We start from the raw sequence: 19,241 nt of genomic DNA on the forward strand, positions 1-19,241 counted from the left end.
AGTGGTTACTTTAACGACTATTACAATTAATATCCCCCAAACAGAGCATGTTTTCTGCTTCCTGGGCAGAGCCAGGAGGCACTGGTTGGTGGCTCTTCCCCAGCAGACACGAGATGCCGTCCCTTCAGATTGGGTTTCTCTCTCCATCCTTTTTTCCTCAGCAAACTTGTGGCCTCCCTGAAATTTGCAACTCGTATATCATTGCATAACCAAAGTCATCCTTCAGCTGTCTGGTGGTTGTACAAACATGCCTTAATCTGAGTTAATCTTAATTCTTGGAAATGGATCTTCATAGAATTTTGGAAGCAAACATTTAGCTTTTCTCTGGGGGTGGGGGGGCGGAGTAAAAAGAAGCTTGTGCCTACTTGCACTTTCCAGTCCCAGTATTGTATCCCTGGCAGATGGTAGTGATCAGGTCAAAAGATTGCAGACAAACCCTGCAAAAATCAGCTGGTTGTAGGACAGATTTTGTTTAGGCCAGATTCACTCAAGTGTAACAGTGGAGTTGCATCAGTTGAAACTAAGCTCAAATGAAACCTTAATAGAGCTCCTTGACTGTTTTGAAATCCTTATTAGTAATGCATATTTTTGCTTTACAGACATTGTGCTAAATCCTGTGCAAATACAGGGAAGACAGCTACTCAGTAGAGATTTCATATTTATTGAAAGGAAAGAACTAGAATAAGTACAAAATGGGTTCGGGAATACAAATGCTGCACATCCTTTTATTGGCCAGTTGGTGTTGCAAACCAATTTGCAGAAAAAAAAACCCCAAACATTTCTTATGTAAAGTTGGAAGAAATACCTAATGCATGAATTTGAAGTATCCGTTATTTGAAGGGAGTGATTCTTCAAAGCAGACACTGGTATCTAATCAGTTAACTCCTAAGGCAAAGCAGGCAATATACCAGCTGATGCAATTGGTGGCAGCAGGAGTTTGGAAATAAATATCTCTATTTGGCACTGAGAAGTGAAACAGAGCTCAAATTTCTGTGGATTGCCTGGCCCCAAGTTCATGCCTCAGAGCTCGCATTTCTGTGGTAAAGGAAAATTAAATCTCAGGGTTTAAGATCTGGGGTTCAGTGTGGCTGTTTATTAAAATTCATCCAGCCTCCCTAGACTGCGAATATTTTGCGTTGACCTAGATGGAGCTCTTGATAAAATCAAGCTCTCATGGGGCATTTACAGTGTTTTCTGATAAAAGCTTAGTTGAACTGTGCTAACAAAAACTGAGACACTTGAAAGCAGTGATTATCATCCTCGCTAGGAACCAGAAACACAGTGGCATGTGGAAACAAAGAACAAACAAAAATCCCAAACCTTCAGAAACCACAACTGAGCCATCCACGGTGATTTATAATGCAGTTTGTCCCGGGTTCATTCAGCCTGCCTCTTTAGAGATGCTGCCGTCAGGGCTACAGCAGGCTCCTGACAGAGCCAGGGGAGAAGCCAGCGCTCCCGGCAGCCGGCAGCTCAGCACCATCCTGCCCGCAGCTGCTCCCTGCGGGAGCCCTGGCCCTAGCGGCAACAGCTCAGGTGGGTACCCGTGTTTAATGAGATGACTCCAGCATTAACACATTCAGATGTATTGTCTGATCGTGTCTATGACTGTCCTGCTTTGGGGGGGGGTGGGGGTGCATCATTAGGTTTGGTAGTCCCCTTGAAACAAGATTCCCATTTCTCGGTCTCGGCCCCAGGTCAGTATGGCAGATGGTGCTGGAGCTGGCTGTCCTGAGCCTGTCCTGGGCGTAGCTAAAGGGGCTTGTTTGTCCTATGCACCCTACCATGCCCTGGAGGTGTCAGTGTTTTGTCTGTTGACTTAATTCCCATCTTTGCTTTTCTACTCGGAGATTCTGTGTCCTTACATCACCTCTATCAGCCCAAAGTGCTGTTTCTCAGGTCAAACAGCGAGTTCTGGTTCTGGCTCAGCCTAGCTTGAGAAGCTCCGTATCTGCTGTCTCACAGGCAACACCTACACGCTCTCGTAAACCTGTCAGTAGGTCTCTGTGTGAGTAACCTCAGCAGTCGACACATAACGGCACACCTGAATAGAGCCCTTGAATGAAAATGACAGCCTCCTGCATTCCTACCCACCGCTTGCTCTACAGACAGCATCCTTAGTGCTCCCAAACCGCTGCCTTTTCAGCTTAAAATGTTGCACTGGGTCACAAGCAACAGCAAGGAGAGAGAAACACTGTCCTTCCTACGTAGCGTGTCTGCAGTATATACATCTGTGTTTCCAGCCAGCTTAGGTCATGGCCGTTCCTAAGGAAATTCAGTTCAATCCATGCGGTCTCGGGTAGCGACTGGATCGCTGCGCAGGCTGCACTATTACAGAACGGGTCTAGCTTAAAGAAAGGTTTGCTTATGTGATGATGAGCAAGCTGGAAAGGTCTCTCTGCTGCTAGCTTGATAAAAAGAAAAGAAAAAGTAAATGATTATCAGTAAAGTGTGTTTGATTAGGTGTCACTGAGAGAAAGAAAATGCCATCTCATGTCACTTTTTAGAAAGCACAAGGTGTGTAACTTTTGGGGATGATTTTGCTCTTGGCTAATCTTCAGATTCAATATTAAAATCTCAAACTTCCCAAAGGAAAGAGATTCTGCATCTTTTAATGAAAGATAAAACAACAATATAAACATACACAAATTTACAGAGAAAGGATCAACTTTAATACATCTGGAGTAAAAGGTGTTCTTTTTTAAATATGGTATAAAAATAAATGCAAGAAACATTAACAGAGAATATACAGACAACAGACAAAGACACAGGCTTTCTTTCTCAATGTGAATACATCAGTGAAATGAAACCTTCTGTGCTAATTTATTGTGCAATAAATGTGATGCCATATGTATATTTATTAATATATGCATTTTTTACATTTCTTCCAGTTTTTGATTGACGTATTTTTTTTAATAAACTGTGCCTAGCAGAAGCTTTTTTTTCACTGTACTTGAGCTTGCAGAAAATAAAAAGACACAGATCCAGCTTGATATGAAGGAGGAAGTGAGCAGACAGTTTTCGAAATGGAGGCATCGAAAGGCTAGAGAGTCCCTCGGAGTCTGTAATGCCTTAGTATACACAAAAGAAAACAAGTCAGGTCCTTGCTCATGCAACATCTTGTTCTACTGTCCTCTGAGTCAGGCAATCAGTGAGCTACAAAGTATGTATAATGATTTGAGTCTGCTTCCATGCTACAAGGTGATCCTTTTAGTAGGACTGCACTAGACTGGTTAACCTCTTTGATGTGAGCGATTTCCCCTGAGGAAAAGATAAAAACAAAAAACAAAAACAGAAAACAGAGGCATGATCACCGCAAACCTGTTCATCAGCAACCACTTAGCGTTGCCACATCACTGTCAAATAACTAGGGGCACCAACTGGAGTCTGTCAAATCTTAAATCACAGGAAGCCCTTACACTTAAACACCTACACTGCCAGCCAGCCAGATTGTTTCACAGAATAAGCCAGCAAATTTAAAGGCCATTTTTGAATGAGATTGGGTTTGGCTGAGGAGAAGCTAATGCTGAGGGTTTTGCTGTCAGTCATACCCAGAACTCAAAGAAGGCTACTACAAGCGAGAGTGCCTTGTGCTACGAAGAAGAACGTGCAAACTGTGACAGTACAGAAGAGAAAAAGCTGCTTTATAGTTAAGGTAAGAAGCTAAGAGGCAGATTGCACATAGGCGGGAAAGCTGCTTTTGCATCGACGCAGCTACGGGTTTGCTGAGACCATGTTTACTGTTTGTAAGGAACATTGGACGGGTCTATTACATGAGACTGCATAACACTGCTTTGAAGGTGTTTGGATTTCCAGGTTGTTATTTTCCCCATCATTCCTCCTGCTGCAAGGATGCGGTTTCAGTTCCTTTAGCAAGTTCTTTTAATAAGGTGTAATAACTGTCCCACAAGAGTTAGAGCTACGGCGTGAAAAGGCTGGTGTAGGGTATGTCACCACGGTATATTTCAGGCAGATTTGAGCTTTATCTGAGCCAGACAAAAGCCGTGAAGCCACATAACAGGAATTAGCTTTCCCAAGGCCACATAAAAGGAGTTAGCCCTCCTAGGGCCATCCTACCATGGCTCAGATCCAACAGAGGCAGAGCTGGCACAGCAAGCTTACATCACTCCTCAAAATACCACAGGCATACCCTGGTAAATGTAACACAAATAGATCATAAAACATTAAATAGAAGGTGGCTCTGTCTAACTCTCCAGTTAGATATTTAGTATTCACATTTATTTACATTATTGCATTGCTCTTTTTAAGTGCACAACTCAGAAGAATCATACTGGTTTCAAGGAGTCTACAGTAAGAAATACTGTAACTATAGAGAGATGCTACATTTTCTGCAGTAAATGGTAAATGAACTTATTCTGCCATATCAATGAGTTGTTAAGTCATCTGCTGTATTATAACTCAGTGGAATTATGCAATTTAACATCTATTGCCATTATCAATTAAATTTATGCTCACAGGGATCTGCAAGTTGGTTTTGAGCATTTGCTCAAATGCGATGTATCAGAGTGGGTCTGCACAAAAGGAAAAATAACGGGTTTATTCTTTGTGCTCCGAAATACAAGTTGAACAAATTATGGTGAATACTTCACCTACAATAGGATTTTGAAGGGAACTCATGGTCTGCACTGTTGGGTTAGACTGCTCATCCATCAGGTTCACTGTGTCACTCCTTGCTTCTTTGCAAGGCGAAAAGCATCCTTCCTGGCACGCTGTCTTCCCTGCATCCAACTCTGCCGCTTTCTACCTACATTAAATTCACAGCTTCTTGACACTTTTTAAGCCTTAAATTACATTTTCTTCTAATGTAACAGGTAAGCTGTTACAGTAAGGTATCTTTTCTTTTTAAATAGTCAAGAAAGTCTCAACAGCTGTGTGGCACTGGAATAGAATTTAAAACAGCATGTCCAAAATTCAGTGTTTTGTGAGGCAATTCATGATCATCAGCCTTGGACATACTCTCAGAAAATATTGAGCATATGCTTATCTTTGCTTTTCATTAACTTATTTGTGCTTAATTATACAGGTCTACAGGCTTGGCTACTTTCCATAAATATGTATGAGTTCCCTTTAGTACTGAACTGCATAAACCAGTTAATTAAAACAATTAAACCAGGAGTTCTCTATTAGTTATTAAATCAATTTGCTGAATACCACACTGGAAGGCTGTGCAAGCTCTTGTTGTGGGAAAAAATCGGTGAAATGTTTTTTTATTCTTATCTGCAACAATTGTTTATTTAGGAATTGTAAATTTGTAGATGAACCATAACCAGATTCTAGCATCTTGGGAATTAATTGTGGTATCAAATAAATTAGGAAGTTTTGACCTAAAAGCAGGCCAAAAACTGTTAGTTGATCTGACTTGTATAATCTTATTGCACACATTATTTCAATTCTCTCCTATAGAGCCAGTGAGCTGTTGTGGCAACTTTTCTGTGTTCCACATCACTTGTTCCGTGGATATTGCCTGTCTTTGGGTCATCTTTTTTCTCCTAAGCCCTACAGTGATCAGGATTTCTCTGGGTGGTCCTGCCCCTCCACCTCCCCTCCCTGCCTTTGCAGAATATTACACTTCTTAGAGCTACAAAGTCTCCATGTGAACAACAACAAGGTAGGCTCTTTTCCCAGGTATTAGAAGTTCTAATTTATCTTATTGTTGGAAAAGTGACATCTTAGAAGATACACCCTCTTAACAGATCTTCTTCCATATTTATTCTGAATCATACGTAGTTCTCTAATTGGGAAAATAAGCTTTTAATACACAGAATCCATAGCAGCCCCAAATACAGAATTACCCCGCCTTCTTATTGAGATCTGCAGGGATTTGTTATTTTCCCATTTACAGAATATTTATTTCAAACTCTGTTCCGGAGTATACTTTACTTTATCTCTGTATGGTAGGGTTTCATAATTATCACTTCTAGGAGATTTCCAGATTTACAGACTGATGTAAGGATCATCCCTTGTGGGTCATAATTTAAGAGCTGAGCCTAGCTATTCCTTTCAGATACAGTGTTAATAGCATTTCCATGATTTGGGAAACTACATCTAACAGGCCAGTTTTGTTATGAGTCATCACACATAGGAAAATGTTTCCTGCACTAATGAGATTAAAAAAACAATTGGAAGAAAACTCAGAAGAAGTAGTAGATGTTTGACTGAAGAATGAAAAGGAGATCCTCAATATTTTCAATATATTCTTCCTGTCAACATTTAGAAGAACATGGCCAAATTCTAAACAACATTAGAATTTTTGGCTGTACTGGTGAACTTTGGACGTATGGATTGAAGCTGTCTAACAATTTTACTAATAATACACAGGCCAAAATGAAACCCTGTGCACATACCTGACCAGGGAGTCGGAGTAGGAGGAGGCAGTGCAGCAGCTGGAGCAAACAAGCACATCTAAGAATATTAAATCAATTGGCCTCTGTGTTCAATCCCTGCCTTAACGTATTAACTGTTTAACACAGAGTTGTCCTTCCAACTGTACTTTTAGAGAACTTAGGGGGAAAATTACAAAACCATGTGCAGACATCCGAGCTGCTAAATACAAACGTGCTGACTGACCTGTTTATGCGGCATGACACTAACACCCCAATAAGGCAAACAAGCCAGCAACAACCTCAGTACACGTGTGGCTTATACAAAATCATTATCAAATTTTTATAGGGGCTGGAGCTGAAACATATGGTAGAGGAAGATTAAATCTTTTCCTTTTAGAAGACTAATTCTCTAACTTTCTGCTAAGCAGCCTCAGTCGCTCCTTTCTCATGTTTGTTGCCCGTGCAGATGCTACTCCCCAGGACTGATACCAGTAGAACTAGAAATGAGAACTCCATGCATCTGCCCAGGAAACAGAAACAGTGTGAACCCCACTGAGAGCAAAATGAGACACAGAGTGAGAATCGACCTTCCTTGCTCTCACTGTTCCCCATCTGCTCATGTGCGACACACCTGCCGCACGCCAGCAGCTCGGCCGGCACCAGCAGCTCCATGGCAGCGTACCACACACAGAGCCGGGACATAAGCAGCTCCTGAAGAGGCACATCTGGAGAGGCACAGGAGCAGAAACATTAAGTCCCTTTCCAAGATTAGGCAGCCTTTGCTCCTCTAGCCCAGGGGAGCTGCTTTAGCCCCACTCAGGGGGTCAGGACGCTGCTTCGATCTCCACAGCAGCAAAAGATGCTGCTGTCAGCCACTGGTGCAGGTGTATTTCTCTTTCAGACATGCGAGGAAGGGGAGGCAGTTAGCATTTACTGGATTTGAGGCATGAGTTGTCAGCACAGCTGCAGCGCTAAGTGGTTGCATGTGCAGGAAAATTCTTCTGCCTGTGGTGGGGATTTGCAGTGCTCTGTTCATTTCTTGTTAGGGCCATACCGGTTCCTGGTGTGGTCCATAGGTGGGAGGCAGCTGCTGAGCGACTGCGTTCCTGCTTTGGCTCGTTCCAAATCAGGGGACACTTATGAATTCTTTCTCCTTTCGTACTAATCTTTACATTTACTGATGAGCTGCTCTCATTTGTGATTAACCTACAAACTCTTGCCGGATAGGGTAGTTTGAACTTGAATAACCATCTGAAGTGTGAGGTAACACATAAGATTTTCCAAGACACCGATGCAGTAGAAAAGTATTTTTTAGTATGTTTGTCCTAGCCCTGAAACCTCAAGTTTATATACCTCTCTGCAGTTCTCATTCCTGCAAGTAGCTTAAGACTCAGGTAAATGTTTGTCAGGACAGGACAAGGAGGCTAGCCCTCACTGGCATGTCCTAGAGATGCTGGTTTTGATTTTCCTCGTTAGCCTGGGCATCATTCTGGAAAAAAAAAAAAAAAACCAAACAAAAACCAAACAAACCAAACAAAAAACCAAAACCCAAAACCAGATTTTTGGACTAATTATTAGTCCAAAATTTTTTTTTTCAATTATTCCTTCATTTCTTTTTAGTCAACCATCAATAACCTTTCTCTTTCCTGAAATGGAAAAAGCCCTCATTTCTACAAATACTTATTATTTTCATTATTGTTTTGTATTTGTCAAATATGAAGCTTTGTGATTACTTTTTTTCCCTGACTAGCTATTTTTTGGTTTAAATTTTAGGAATAACCTGCAAGTAAATTCAAAAGTCTAATCAGGATTTCTTTGATGACTGTACATTGAACATGAGATCTCACAGTTGATACTGCATTGATGCTCCTTCACAGTGCTATGCTTGAGAAAAGTAGAGCCCTTGGCAGGATTTCAGGGCTAGATGGCCTTTGATCTGTCACAGCAGGGCCTTGCGTACATAAATTTTACCTGTTCATATAGAAAAAATTCTTGATTAACAGATGAAATTGATATATTTTCTGTCTTTTTTCTCAATAAAGGGACAGATTTTAACATGACAGGAGATTACACTGGTTTAAGCATTTAGAAAGTCTATCTCCCACTGGCAAGAACTGAGGAAGCTATTTTTATGAGTTTAATTTCCATCTTTAGACAATAATTTGCTGTCATGTTACGTGACATTGGACTGAGTCTCCGTGAAAATGTGCTATGTTCAATGGCCTTCACACTTCACATCTCATGTACAAAATGACCTGATGTTAGTGGTTTGGAGGGGGAAAATATCAAAGGACTCTGGTCAGTAAGTTCTTCCAGCTAAGTGGGAGAAGGCAGCTGGAAAGATTATGGGTAATATAATGGTTTTAAACTCAGAGTTATTAGATGGGGTCTTGGTTATGAGTGAAGATCATTATCATCTGATGGCTCTCTGGTTTAATATATGAACTGAGTTTCATCTGTTTTAATATATGAACTGAGTTTCATCTGTTTTGTACTGGCTGCATTTCCATAAAATGTCACAAACTTGAAACAAGCATGAGTGGGTTTTTTTGGCCTTATCTATAATTGGGCAGCAGCAGATGAGACTGTAACACTGATGGTGGTGTCTGAAGCCATGACACCAACAGGTGAGGATGGAGTGTCTCCCCCCAGGCAGCTCTGAGGGGCAAGACTGCACCTTCTTGCCCTGCTAACTTGTTTCCTGGTGGGACAAGAAAATTTCCATGGGGTGAAAATGAAATTGGCCCACTCCCCTGTAAATGAGATCCCTTTGCTTCACAGCTGGTCACAGCTAAGCACCAGGCTAGTGCTCACCAAGGTGTCCTGCTCAGACTCCCAGTCTGCCACTGTCACAAATCCCGCAGGCACAGGAGAAATTAAAGACAAAAGTTTTCCTTAAAGGGCCTCTTTGTCCCCATCAACATTATCAGTGCATATTCAACTGGGGTTTTGTTCTCCGTAATGTAGATGTTAGTATTTGAGGCAAAGGAAGTTTCCTGGTTTGTTTGTTGTTTGTTTGGGTTTTGTGTTTGTTTTTTTTTTTTTTTTTTAAATATGGATTTCCCCCCCCTGTGAATTCCTCAAAATAATTTCAGTTTTGAAATGCCACAAAACCAGCTGATTTCCTTCTCTCTAGTACTGTAGCCAGCAATAAGATTATCCTGCTCCCTGACTTACATCTTTCCCTTCCCTACTCACTTCCTTGGGGAGCTTCAGTATTCCCAAAAAGAAACCGGAGGGGCTGAGCTGGCCAGGGGCGAGCACAGGGCGCCCTGCCACCGTTCCTCGTGCCTCTGTGTCAGAGCTGGGACACTGGGGGTTGCTGCTGTTACTCCCAGGCAATGCACTTCTCCCACAGCATCATTCCAGTAGTGCCAAAGTGTACGTGCTCTCTGTTTTCACACAATACCTGGCACCGTGAATAAGTGCGGCAAACCAAGAATAGCCGTGCTTGCTACTCAGAGGCAAACTATGAAGTGTCACATAACTATTACATATAGCAAATGCCAGTTTGCTATTACTTTATCTGTATTGTACCTGAATGCAGACCTATTTTTAACACTATTCATATCATCTGTTGCAGACTGCCAAAGGCATTGGCAGTTTTGCAATATAAAATCTACAGAGCAAGCTAAGTAGCCAGCGTTTTTAAGCTGAGCGTTTAGGGCTTTCATAAAGCACACCAACTTACTGAAAGTTTTCTGGAAAACAAACTCTCTAATGTCAAAGAAATGCAAAGCTGAGCTTAGGTTTTTTGGTTTTAAGCTGAGCATTTAGGGCTTTCATAAAGCATACCAACTTATTGAAAGTTTTCTGGAAAATAAACTCTCCAACGTCAAAGAAATGCAAAGCTGAGCTTAGAGTTTTTGTGTGTATATAGCTCGACTTTTATTTTTTCCCCATCAGACTAGAATAACAGCTCATTATATTGTTATTTCCACTTAAATCAAGGAATAGTACAGAGGGTTGCCCTTACAAAGTTTCTAAAGTTTCTAGTCTAACAAACGCTTTCTGTAGCAAGTATAACCCACTTCCAGTTATCACTGTTCAGGAGCTTCTTACAATCTCCATCTTAAAAAATCAGGTTATGAATACAAGGTCATCTTCTCACGTTCAGTCCCTAGACATAACCAAGGTTACTGGGTTTTTTTAAACCCTTCAAATGGAAAAAAATTAGGTCTAATTTAGCTCAATACAAACCCACTTTGATATAAAGTGAGAAAAAACCCAGTGAAAATTAGTCTAAATTTTCTAACTAACAGAGGAGAAGAGAAACTGTAATTTTCATCTTACTGGATCATTCAGAGATGATAGCATTTGTCCAGGTTGAAGACCTGTTTCACACCTATTTTCTGTATTAATCAGAAGAACAGACCTATACCACAGTCCCTCACTTCACAGCTGAACAAGTTAATCCGTACACTGTCAGAAATCCTGAGAAATGCTTCCCTCATCCCTGCTGGTTGGAACCACTGTACCAAGGTAGATAATTACATATTATGAACTCATCATAACCGAGAACAAGAATGGAAGAACAAAGACGCCTGTGGTAAGGGGTCCTGGGGCAGCGGGTGATGTGCATTCAAGTTGTCTTGGAGGAAAGGTTTGCACTTGAGCATCCTGACATTCTGGATTAATTTGCAAGCTCAGAGCTGCCGATCTAATAGAGAATATAGATCCAGCAGTGGCATGTTTTATTTTCATACCTGACCTGACTTGACAGACTCCACCCGGATTCACAGGTAGTAGTTTGAGGAAAAGCAAAACCACAGTTTTTATTTTATAGCTTGTTCCATGAAAAAAGATTCTCCCTCTTCTACTGAAGAAGTGCTAATGCTTCACATCCAGAAATCCTCATTCCCATTTCTAGCTCACAGCTGGTTTATTGGGCCTGCCTTGCATCTCTGGCATCCTGCTATTCTGGTACTTCTGCCCTGAGATTAGCAGGATGAAAATCGGGCACGCCTGCAGGGCACAGTGCTCCAGTGTTTGTGCACAGAACTACTGGTTTATCAGTCACTGCGCTCAGGGGATTATCACAAGTCCTCTCTGTGCCTCCCAGGCTGTCTGCACTTTTTCCCCTTTTGTGCTGCATTCTTCTCACATCTGCCTGCAGCTTGCTATTTCTCTCCTTATAGCCACCTGTTTACATATTCTTTACCATAACCGGTTCCTGATCTGTGGGCTGTTTAAAATCCCCTGAATAAATGTAGTTATTGCAGCTTGCCAGGCACTGCGACTGGGAAAAAGCCCGGCTCTCAGAGAGGTCCCAGATGCACTACCTACTCTTTACACTCTCCTTTACTAACATAGGCTCTTTCATTAATATGGAACTTCCTACAGAATTATCGTGGAATTATCATGTCAAATGTTATCATGTACAATGTGGGTTTGTAGATCAACCTGCTTAGACACCACACAAATCACACTGCAACATGCTATGGCAACACCACCATGCAAAATAGAGGGGTTTTTGTTTCAAACATTGGGATAGTTTCCTTTGTGGCTGTTTACTTTTTAGTGTCCTTTACTGACTGTCCCATTGAATCCGAATTTCTTCCTGATTACAGTGGATTCAAAACATATTACAGGAAGTCTTTACCTATAAGAAAGTAGTTAAAGAATTACAGTTTTGTTTTAACATGTGAGATATTCCCACAGCCTCAAAAAACGTTATTCTTTCACTGCATTTGTTTCTTTTCTTTTAATTACTGGAAAGTATACATATATATATATGACTTTTAAATACTTGAGGAAATACTCTTGAGCCTCATTATACAGGAGGCAGTTTCTGAGAACTGCTCCTCTTTCCCTAGAAACTAAAAAAAACAAAAACCATGATCTTTGCTGAAAGCTGTCATATTTTTCATTTCAACGCACACAGCTCCACTAACCAGGTCACAGAAAAAGCCACGGACACACACACACACGCACAGCAGCATCACCTGCACAATTCAACAGACAATGCAGACAAACTTGAGTATAATCCAAGATCTTTCTACCTCTTTTCATAACAGGTTAGTGCTCGCCCTCAGTGTTGGCGTACAGTTTTTATGGCATGGGAAAATAGGGATGTTTCTGCCCTATAAAAATAAATGCGTTGAATGCTTTAGTTCGAACTTATACAATATTAAAAAAAAGAATCCAAAGAAACTGGATAAGTAAAAAGAATCCCACATATCAGGAAATCAGTGGATCTTTTGGCAGGTGGCAAGAGAATGCCCACAGCAAATTTACCAGCCTTCATTTTTACCTTTGTGAAATAGCTTTTGAAAATTAGATATTAAAAAAAATATCAGTTCTTGTAGTCCATTATCAAAACAAAATCCCAATCAAACCCTTGCACAACATCAGCATGAATTCTTTGGTCCCGAAGAAGCTGTACTAAACATTAAGGAAGATGGGGAAATTTATTTTTCCCTGTGCCCAATGAAAAAAAAATGGAACAAACTTTTTCATAAAATAAAAAGGAGGCAGGATGGAAAGCCAATGAATTCAAACTGTGTTAGACTTAGTATTTTGGGAGGCACAGAAAAAAGAACATCAAGCAGGTTTTCAAATTCTTTACTACAAGAAAAAAAAAAAAAGTGAATAATTTCATGCTTTCTAATGCAAAAAGCATGGCTCCCAAAGGTCCATTCCTCCATGTGTGACTATTGAGGTCAGTGGGAAAGGGACTAGGGAGGAGGGGTTGTAAGGAAAGCACATTATAAAGCTGTCATTCCTAGGAAAATTCTCAAACTGTGATGAATACACTTTTAACTGTCAGGTTAGAGAAGCAAAACGGGAAAGTAGGGATCAGTGAGGGGGAGGGGAGAAGGATGTCCCATCAGGTTTACTAGTCTTCCGAGGCAACAAACTTACCACATTGCGTGTGAATTTCTCAAAAGATGTTCGACGATCCAGAGTGTTTTCCAACTTAAATTTGAAATAATAATAATAAAAATAATAATAATAATAAAAAAAAAAAACCAAAAAGGAAAAGGAGGGGGAAAAGAAAAGCAAGAAAAAATGGAGTAGAAAAGAAGGACTGATGAAACAATGGACTGCAAACCAAAGTTTGTATAAATCAGGAAGCAAACACAGGTATGAAGCTGTAATGGGACTCTGCAAAACAGGGGATTGGCAAAGCAGATATAGTATTCGACAAAAATAAATTTTCATGGAAATCAAACTGGTTTGATTTAAAAGAAAAACTGAAACCAAAAAGAAATAATGAAGTGCACATCTTGTGTTAATGAACTGACATTCACAAACTTAAGGACTTCACACGGACAGTTGTAGCTTTCTGGTATTTTCAACATCTCTCTCTCTATTGGATCTTCAGAAATCAATGTTTGAACAAAAAACAAAATCACACAGTACTTTCATATAATTTTAGGTTGTCATTATAAACAATAGAATGCTATGGTGTTAATAACTACCTTATTCCAGTAATGATCGGGGCCCTGATTCTTCAAGGTGCAGGGCTCCTGGCTGTTTCTAGGAGATTACTGTTTAGAGCCCACGAGTAAAGTTATTTATCATTGTAGAAATCTACATTGCACAAGCTGCTCCATGTACTCTGGGCTGTGTCTGTTCAGAACTCATTCCGTAATCTGGACTTTTCTAAGCAAATATTACATACCAAGACATGAGCCTCTGTTTGCCGAAGTGTGACATGATCACTCTTTCAATTCAGATTCCTAGCCTACTCAAAACTATTCATTAATAATAGGGAAAGAAACAGAATTAGGAAGCCCCTATATTTATAGTTGAAATTAGAAGTTATTCATATGAATAAGATTGTTTCTAAACACATTCTGTAGCTTTCATAGATGGAATAAAGAGAACAACAATTATTACATAAGCAAACTTGCAAACATGAAAGACTATTCTTCTGGGATTTTATTTTATTTTTTTAATGTATTCGGAAAGCACTTTGCAATTTAAGGTGCTTCATAACAGAGAAAACAGTACAATATGGGATGTAAAAATAAAAATAAGTTTTGCTAGATTAACTTATTGAAACATGCCCGCATGCAGGATATATACACATATATGTATATTGAACTCCTGTGTGTATGTGACCCTCGAAACACGCCAAGCTGGTCACCTACCAGATATCCAGTTGCACTGGCACAGGGGAGAGAAGACTGAGTATTGTTGCAAACATAACCACCGCTTTGCACAGTGGCAAGACAAAGGCAAGATGGACCAATACCTTTTTCTTGGCCTGTAGCAGCTCCTGGTAGGCACTGGATCGTATAAAACGAGGATAAGAATCACTTTTCATCAGTTTGTAAATGTGCTCCTGAAAGGGAAAGAAGGAGCTGTTAGTCCCATAAAAGAAGACGTATGTAAAATGGGAGGCACTCGTATATGTTTTAGTTGTGGAACATATAGCAGCTAGCGCTTTTTGGAATGGGAAGCCTTATAGGATAGCAGGTTGCAGTTCTGAAGCTAAGGCTGAATTGCTCTCGGTTCTCAAAGCAGAAATCCCACCTATTTTATGTATAAAGGACACAACACACCTTTCTTAAATTTATAGTCCCTATTTCCACTATGTAACTCTTTTTCTAAGAATCTACAACCGAGACCTAGCTTAAAGCCCAGTTTCAAACCTGCCTTACATCAGTCAGTTTAGTTAAGTGATTAAATGAGGAGCTGCGGATCCCTCCTCATCAGATTTTTCAGAATTAGTTTCTGGAGATGCTTTTCTAACTTCATAGCCTGGGAAATGGTACTAGGTTTCTAATTCAGGACCACAAATAAGTGCTTAAGTTAGGGAAGATTTTCCCTGGCTACTCTCGAAAACATTATTTGACAGATGTTTAGTCTCCTGTGCAGCTGACAATATAAACAGGAAAATATATATGCAAATTGAGAAACAGTTCCAGACTAATCTAATTTCCAAGATACTTATTCTTCAGAGGCATATGAAACTTTGGAAACCCTTATTCAGAAAACAAATGTCACAGGCAGTTTATGAAGCCTTTCTTTCTGGAGCATTCTCATTTCTGTAAAATATGAAAACTAAACATTTATGATGTATGACACTTTATAATTCTAATTATAATTATAATATTAGTTAGGAAAGAGATTTGTGGAAAAATCCATCAGAATAGGAAATACTCTCAAAAAATATTTTTTTAAATCCATGGACTTGTCTTAGCTATTTTTTGTTTATTTTTTACTCAAACCCTACTTTTTACTCTAGGAAATTTGTAGCACAGAAACCAGGAAACAGCAAATAAACTGTAAAGTAAATACTGTTTCTCAGCTTGGTTCTGCATAAAATTAGTGAATAAAATAATAATTAAAAAAACCAAACAACAAACCACCTTGCTTAAAAACTATGGCAAGGTAAAATTAAAGCTCATTATTATTTTTTGTTGTATTACAAACTCTAGAAATGATTCTGAGTGCCTTTGATTGTATTTCTTGCACTAAGCAGAGAAATTCTGGTGTATATCCAGAACTTTGACTGGTACATTTGGGGAGTTTTTATTTCACTCAGTTTCTATGAAAGCAGCCGATTCAGCCAACAGAAAGCAGGAAGGACTCTGCTCCGGTTGTGCCCATCAATGGTGATAGGCATTAAAATGTTGGGTATGTGCAAAAAACAGCCCTGTAAAAGCAAGGCTAAATTAGGCTGTATTAGTATTGTTAATGCACACATTAGTCAGGAACTGAGGCTGGAAATTATTTAGCAAAACTGGTCTATTTTTTCTTATGACTTGCATTTGACCCAGAGTTCTGTGGTGCCACCTTTCAAGCCCAGAAATGCTTTTCAACACATATTTAACTGCAATTAAATGACCTGCTGACCACCAGAATGACTTTGAAGTGGTTTCTTTCCCAAGTAGCTGGCCATAAAGAGCCTGTTGCAGAGGCAGAGCCCGACTCCCGACAAAACCCAGCCACTCCAGGTGGGGCACCTTGTAAAGGTCCTAAAGCTTCGAGGCAGAACTGGGCAGGTACAGACTGCCTCTTCCCAGAGAAACGGAGGCTCCCAGGCTCAACTTGTATGCTAAACTGGCTCAGATAAGCAGAGGTCTGACAGGAGGAGAAGTCCTACTTGCATAAAGATTGAATACTCTACGTCTTTCATAATGAAGAAAAAAAATAAGAGAGATCTAGAAGTAAAATGGGGCTGAAATTTTACATGCATTTTAATAAATAAGATAAATTTATTACTGGCAAGGAATTCAATTGTCCTTTACTGATTCAGCTGCAAAGAGATGTTTTTTTTTTAAACCTTTAATCTTGCTGGATTGTTTATTTGCATAATTTATGTCTTTGCCATACACTGCATTCCTAAATCTCCAGGGGATCAACCCATGCAAGGAAAAACTGCGTGTCTGGCTTAATGCAAAGTACTTCATAACAGTGGGTACGATACAGTGTCTAATGAAAACTTTATTGTTGCACCACAGATTGCTATTCTCATAATAGCAAAATGAAAAGGTGGTAGAATTATTCTCCCTCCTATTTAGCGCACAGGCGCTTTCCCGAAAGTAGAAAGCCTCGATTCAATTCCCTTCTCTCCTCTGTGAGACTTGCAGCAGCATCTCCTGACTCCCAGGATGATGACCTAATAATCAAGCTGTAGGAAATCCTGCAGGGATATGATCTCAATCTCTCCTTTTGACACCATTTCACTTTGCATTAATAATTAAATTTTCATCACTGGGCTGCTGATGAAAAAGGGGGGATGGTACTGATTCTACTACTTCTACTGCGAATCCAATTCTTTTCTATTGCTTTTCACAGAAGTCTACAAAGACGAAATATTAAGTTATAAGTGACATGAAGTGTTGCATTTAACACAGAAGTATTTGTTTTTTCTTCTGATAGAAAAGATTTGCATTTTACTATTTTGGTCTTTTAACTTTTACTTCCAATCTCAAAAATACAAATAGTTATACAAATCTAGCTCTTGTCAAAATTATCTTTTGATGATGGCATGCAAATTGTGATCAAATAAGACCCCAAAAAGCCAGATAAGACATTTACAGACTGTTCTTTACTGCTGTAATACTGACTATTGAAAAGCAGATCTTTAGGACCTCTGCCCAATGTTCCGTAGATAGTCGTTTAATAAGGTATAGAATACACATCATACAGGGAATATGATACTTCTATACAAGGTGTTACAAAATGTTATTTCTCATATGGGTCATATTCTTTTCATGATGGGAACCTATGACTCCTGTAAACGACAGCAACACTTTTGGACAGGCACTGAGAGAATACATATTGAGCCTGTATCAAGAGAAGCCTTACAGAGACACATCTTAAGAACTAAAAATCAACGTTTGTGTGGGGGCAACTTTTCTCCTACTGTAACTGAATAAGAAAATTAAGAACATGGGAACATGAAAATATCATTTTCACTGTACTATATGCTTTGCTCTATTTCAAGTCCACTTGTAATAATTTCAAGTCCACTTGTGTAAGCCACAAGTACCAGGCACAGAAGTTTCAGGAAGAGCTTTAGTAATGCACGGGTCTCATGAAAGAAAGATTGTTACCATTTGCGTTGCCAAAATGGCATTTTAGTCAACAAAGCGTTATCATTTAATTCCCAAATACATGTCATTTTTTTGTGTATAGATTTCACTACCCAATATTCTATTTCAAATGGACCTAAATAGCATTGCAAACTGACCTGAGCATCTTCAAATGTGTATCTTCCAGGGTCCTTTACATTCTGCGTGGTTTTGTCATAACTTTTTGAATCTAGATTGATAGCACTGGGTGCACCTGGAGCAAGAAATTCTTGCCAGATTTCTTGGACGCGAGCAGGAACTTCACGGATAGGCCTCTTCTTCAGGTCTTCTACTGCTAACCAGAACCTACGGCACAATATAGCATCTTGATTTCCAGTTCAGAGCAATCATTAATGAAGTGCTTGCACTCTCCTTTGCTTTTAAAAACATATATGAAGCAACTGAAAGCCATGCAACTCATATTAAAATAAGTAAAATCTGTGATTTTATATTGGGATCAGCATTCTTATATACTGTCTCAGGTGATTGATCCACCTTAATAAGCAATTACTACAAGCCTTTTCATGAGATGGGTGGAAAATGCTTCATTTTTTTATGCATAGTAACTTGCTTACAGGAAGGTTTCCATTTACCTGGAATTAAACTGAAATTTCAGTTCACCTGAACCACGGGGGCTTATATTGCTTATAAACCCATTGCTTTTTGACATTCCTTCAAAAAATAGTAACTTACCTTCTTGCTATCTACATGAATCTCTCGGAGTCCTGCTAAACTATAAACTTTGTAACTGTAATTTTGTGACTATTACTTCACAGATAATGTATAAACTGGAAAAAAACATTTGTTTTGCTTGCTATAATTTAATTTATCTCTCCAGCACTGCATTTCTATGCATATTTTTACTAAAATGCTGAAGTACCCATTCTCTCTGCTGCTGCATAGCCATATATATATATATATATATATATATACATAGACAGCATACAGTGCAGGCCAGTTCACTGTATTCTTAGTCTGGAGCAGGATCACTGAGGTCTTGAGCACTTTGTGATCACAGCTAGCTACCTATAAGCTTTGATAGTCACTTTTTATTTGCTATTATGATTATTACTTCTTCTATTGGTGTTCAGAATCTCTCACTGCACAACACAGTTCTAAATTCAGTTAGGATCCCATGTTTAGACATGGTGCAGACCACTTAGTTCTCCATCCCTCCCAAGAGCCTAACTAAGGTTTGACTTTGTTAAATACGTAATATGTACCATCGCAACTTTTCATTATTGTTTTGACACAGCTCTACTATGAAACAGATAAGCTAAACCCTGTAATATGTTAACTGAAGTAAGTTGGATTTTACAAGGCTGACAAATAATTTGGGTGCACCTTTAACATGTAGTTCTAC

At 39.5% G+C, this 19,241-nt stretch overlaps 1 protein-coding gene across 6 annotated transcripts in view; it reads right to left on the reverse strand.

Moving 5' to 3' along the window:
- The window catches only part of RGS7 (regulator of G protein signaling 7), a 253,970-nt gene that overhangs the window by 15,065 nt on the left and 219,664 nt on the right, over positions 1 to 19,241 (reverse strand). The window contains exons 15-19 of one of the 6 annotated variants that reach the window (XM_056344531.1): positions 17,998 to 18,184; positions 14,548 to 14,637; positions 13,209 to 13,262; positions 12,347 to 12,427; positions 2,962 to 3,071 (exon numbers count right to left, since the gene is read on the reverse strand). In XM_056344531.1, coding sequence (XP_056200506.1) covers positions 12,353 to 12,427; positions 13,209 to 13,262; positions 14,548 to 14,637; positions 17,998 to 18,184 — 406 coding nt within the window. In that variant the 3' untranslated portion in view covers positions 2,962 to 3,071; positions 12,347 to 12,352. Of the gene's footprint in view, positions 1 to 2,592; positions 3,262 to 12,346; positions 12,428 to 13,208; positions 13,263 to 14,547; positions 14,638 to 17,997; positions 18,185 to 19,241 lie in introns of those variants that run through there. The other 5 variants (XM_056344532.1, XM_056344530.1, XM_056344533.1 and 2 more) reach the window with 5 other exon arrangements.

This window comes from Falco biarmicus, chromosome 6 (assembly GCF_023638135.1).
Source record: "Falco biarmicus isolate bFalBia1 chromosome 6, bFalBia1.pri, whole genome shotgun sequence".
NCBI classification, from domain to species: domain Eukaryota; kingdom Metazoa; phylum Chordata; class Aves; order Falconiformes; family Falconidae; genus Falco; species Falco biarmicus.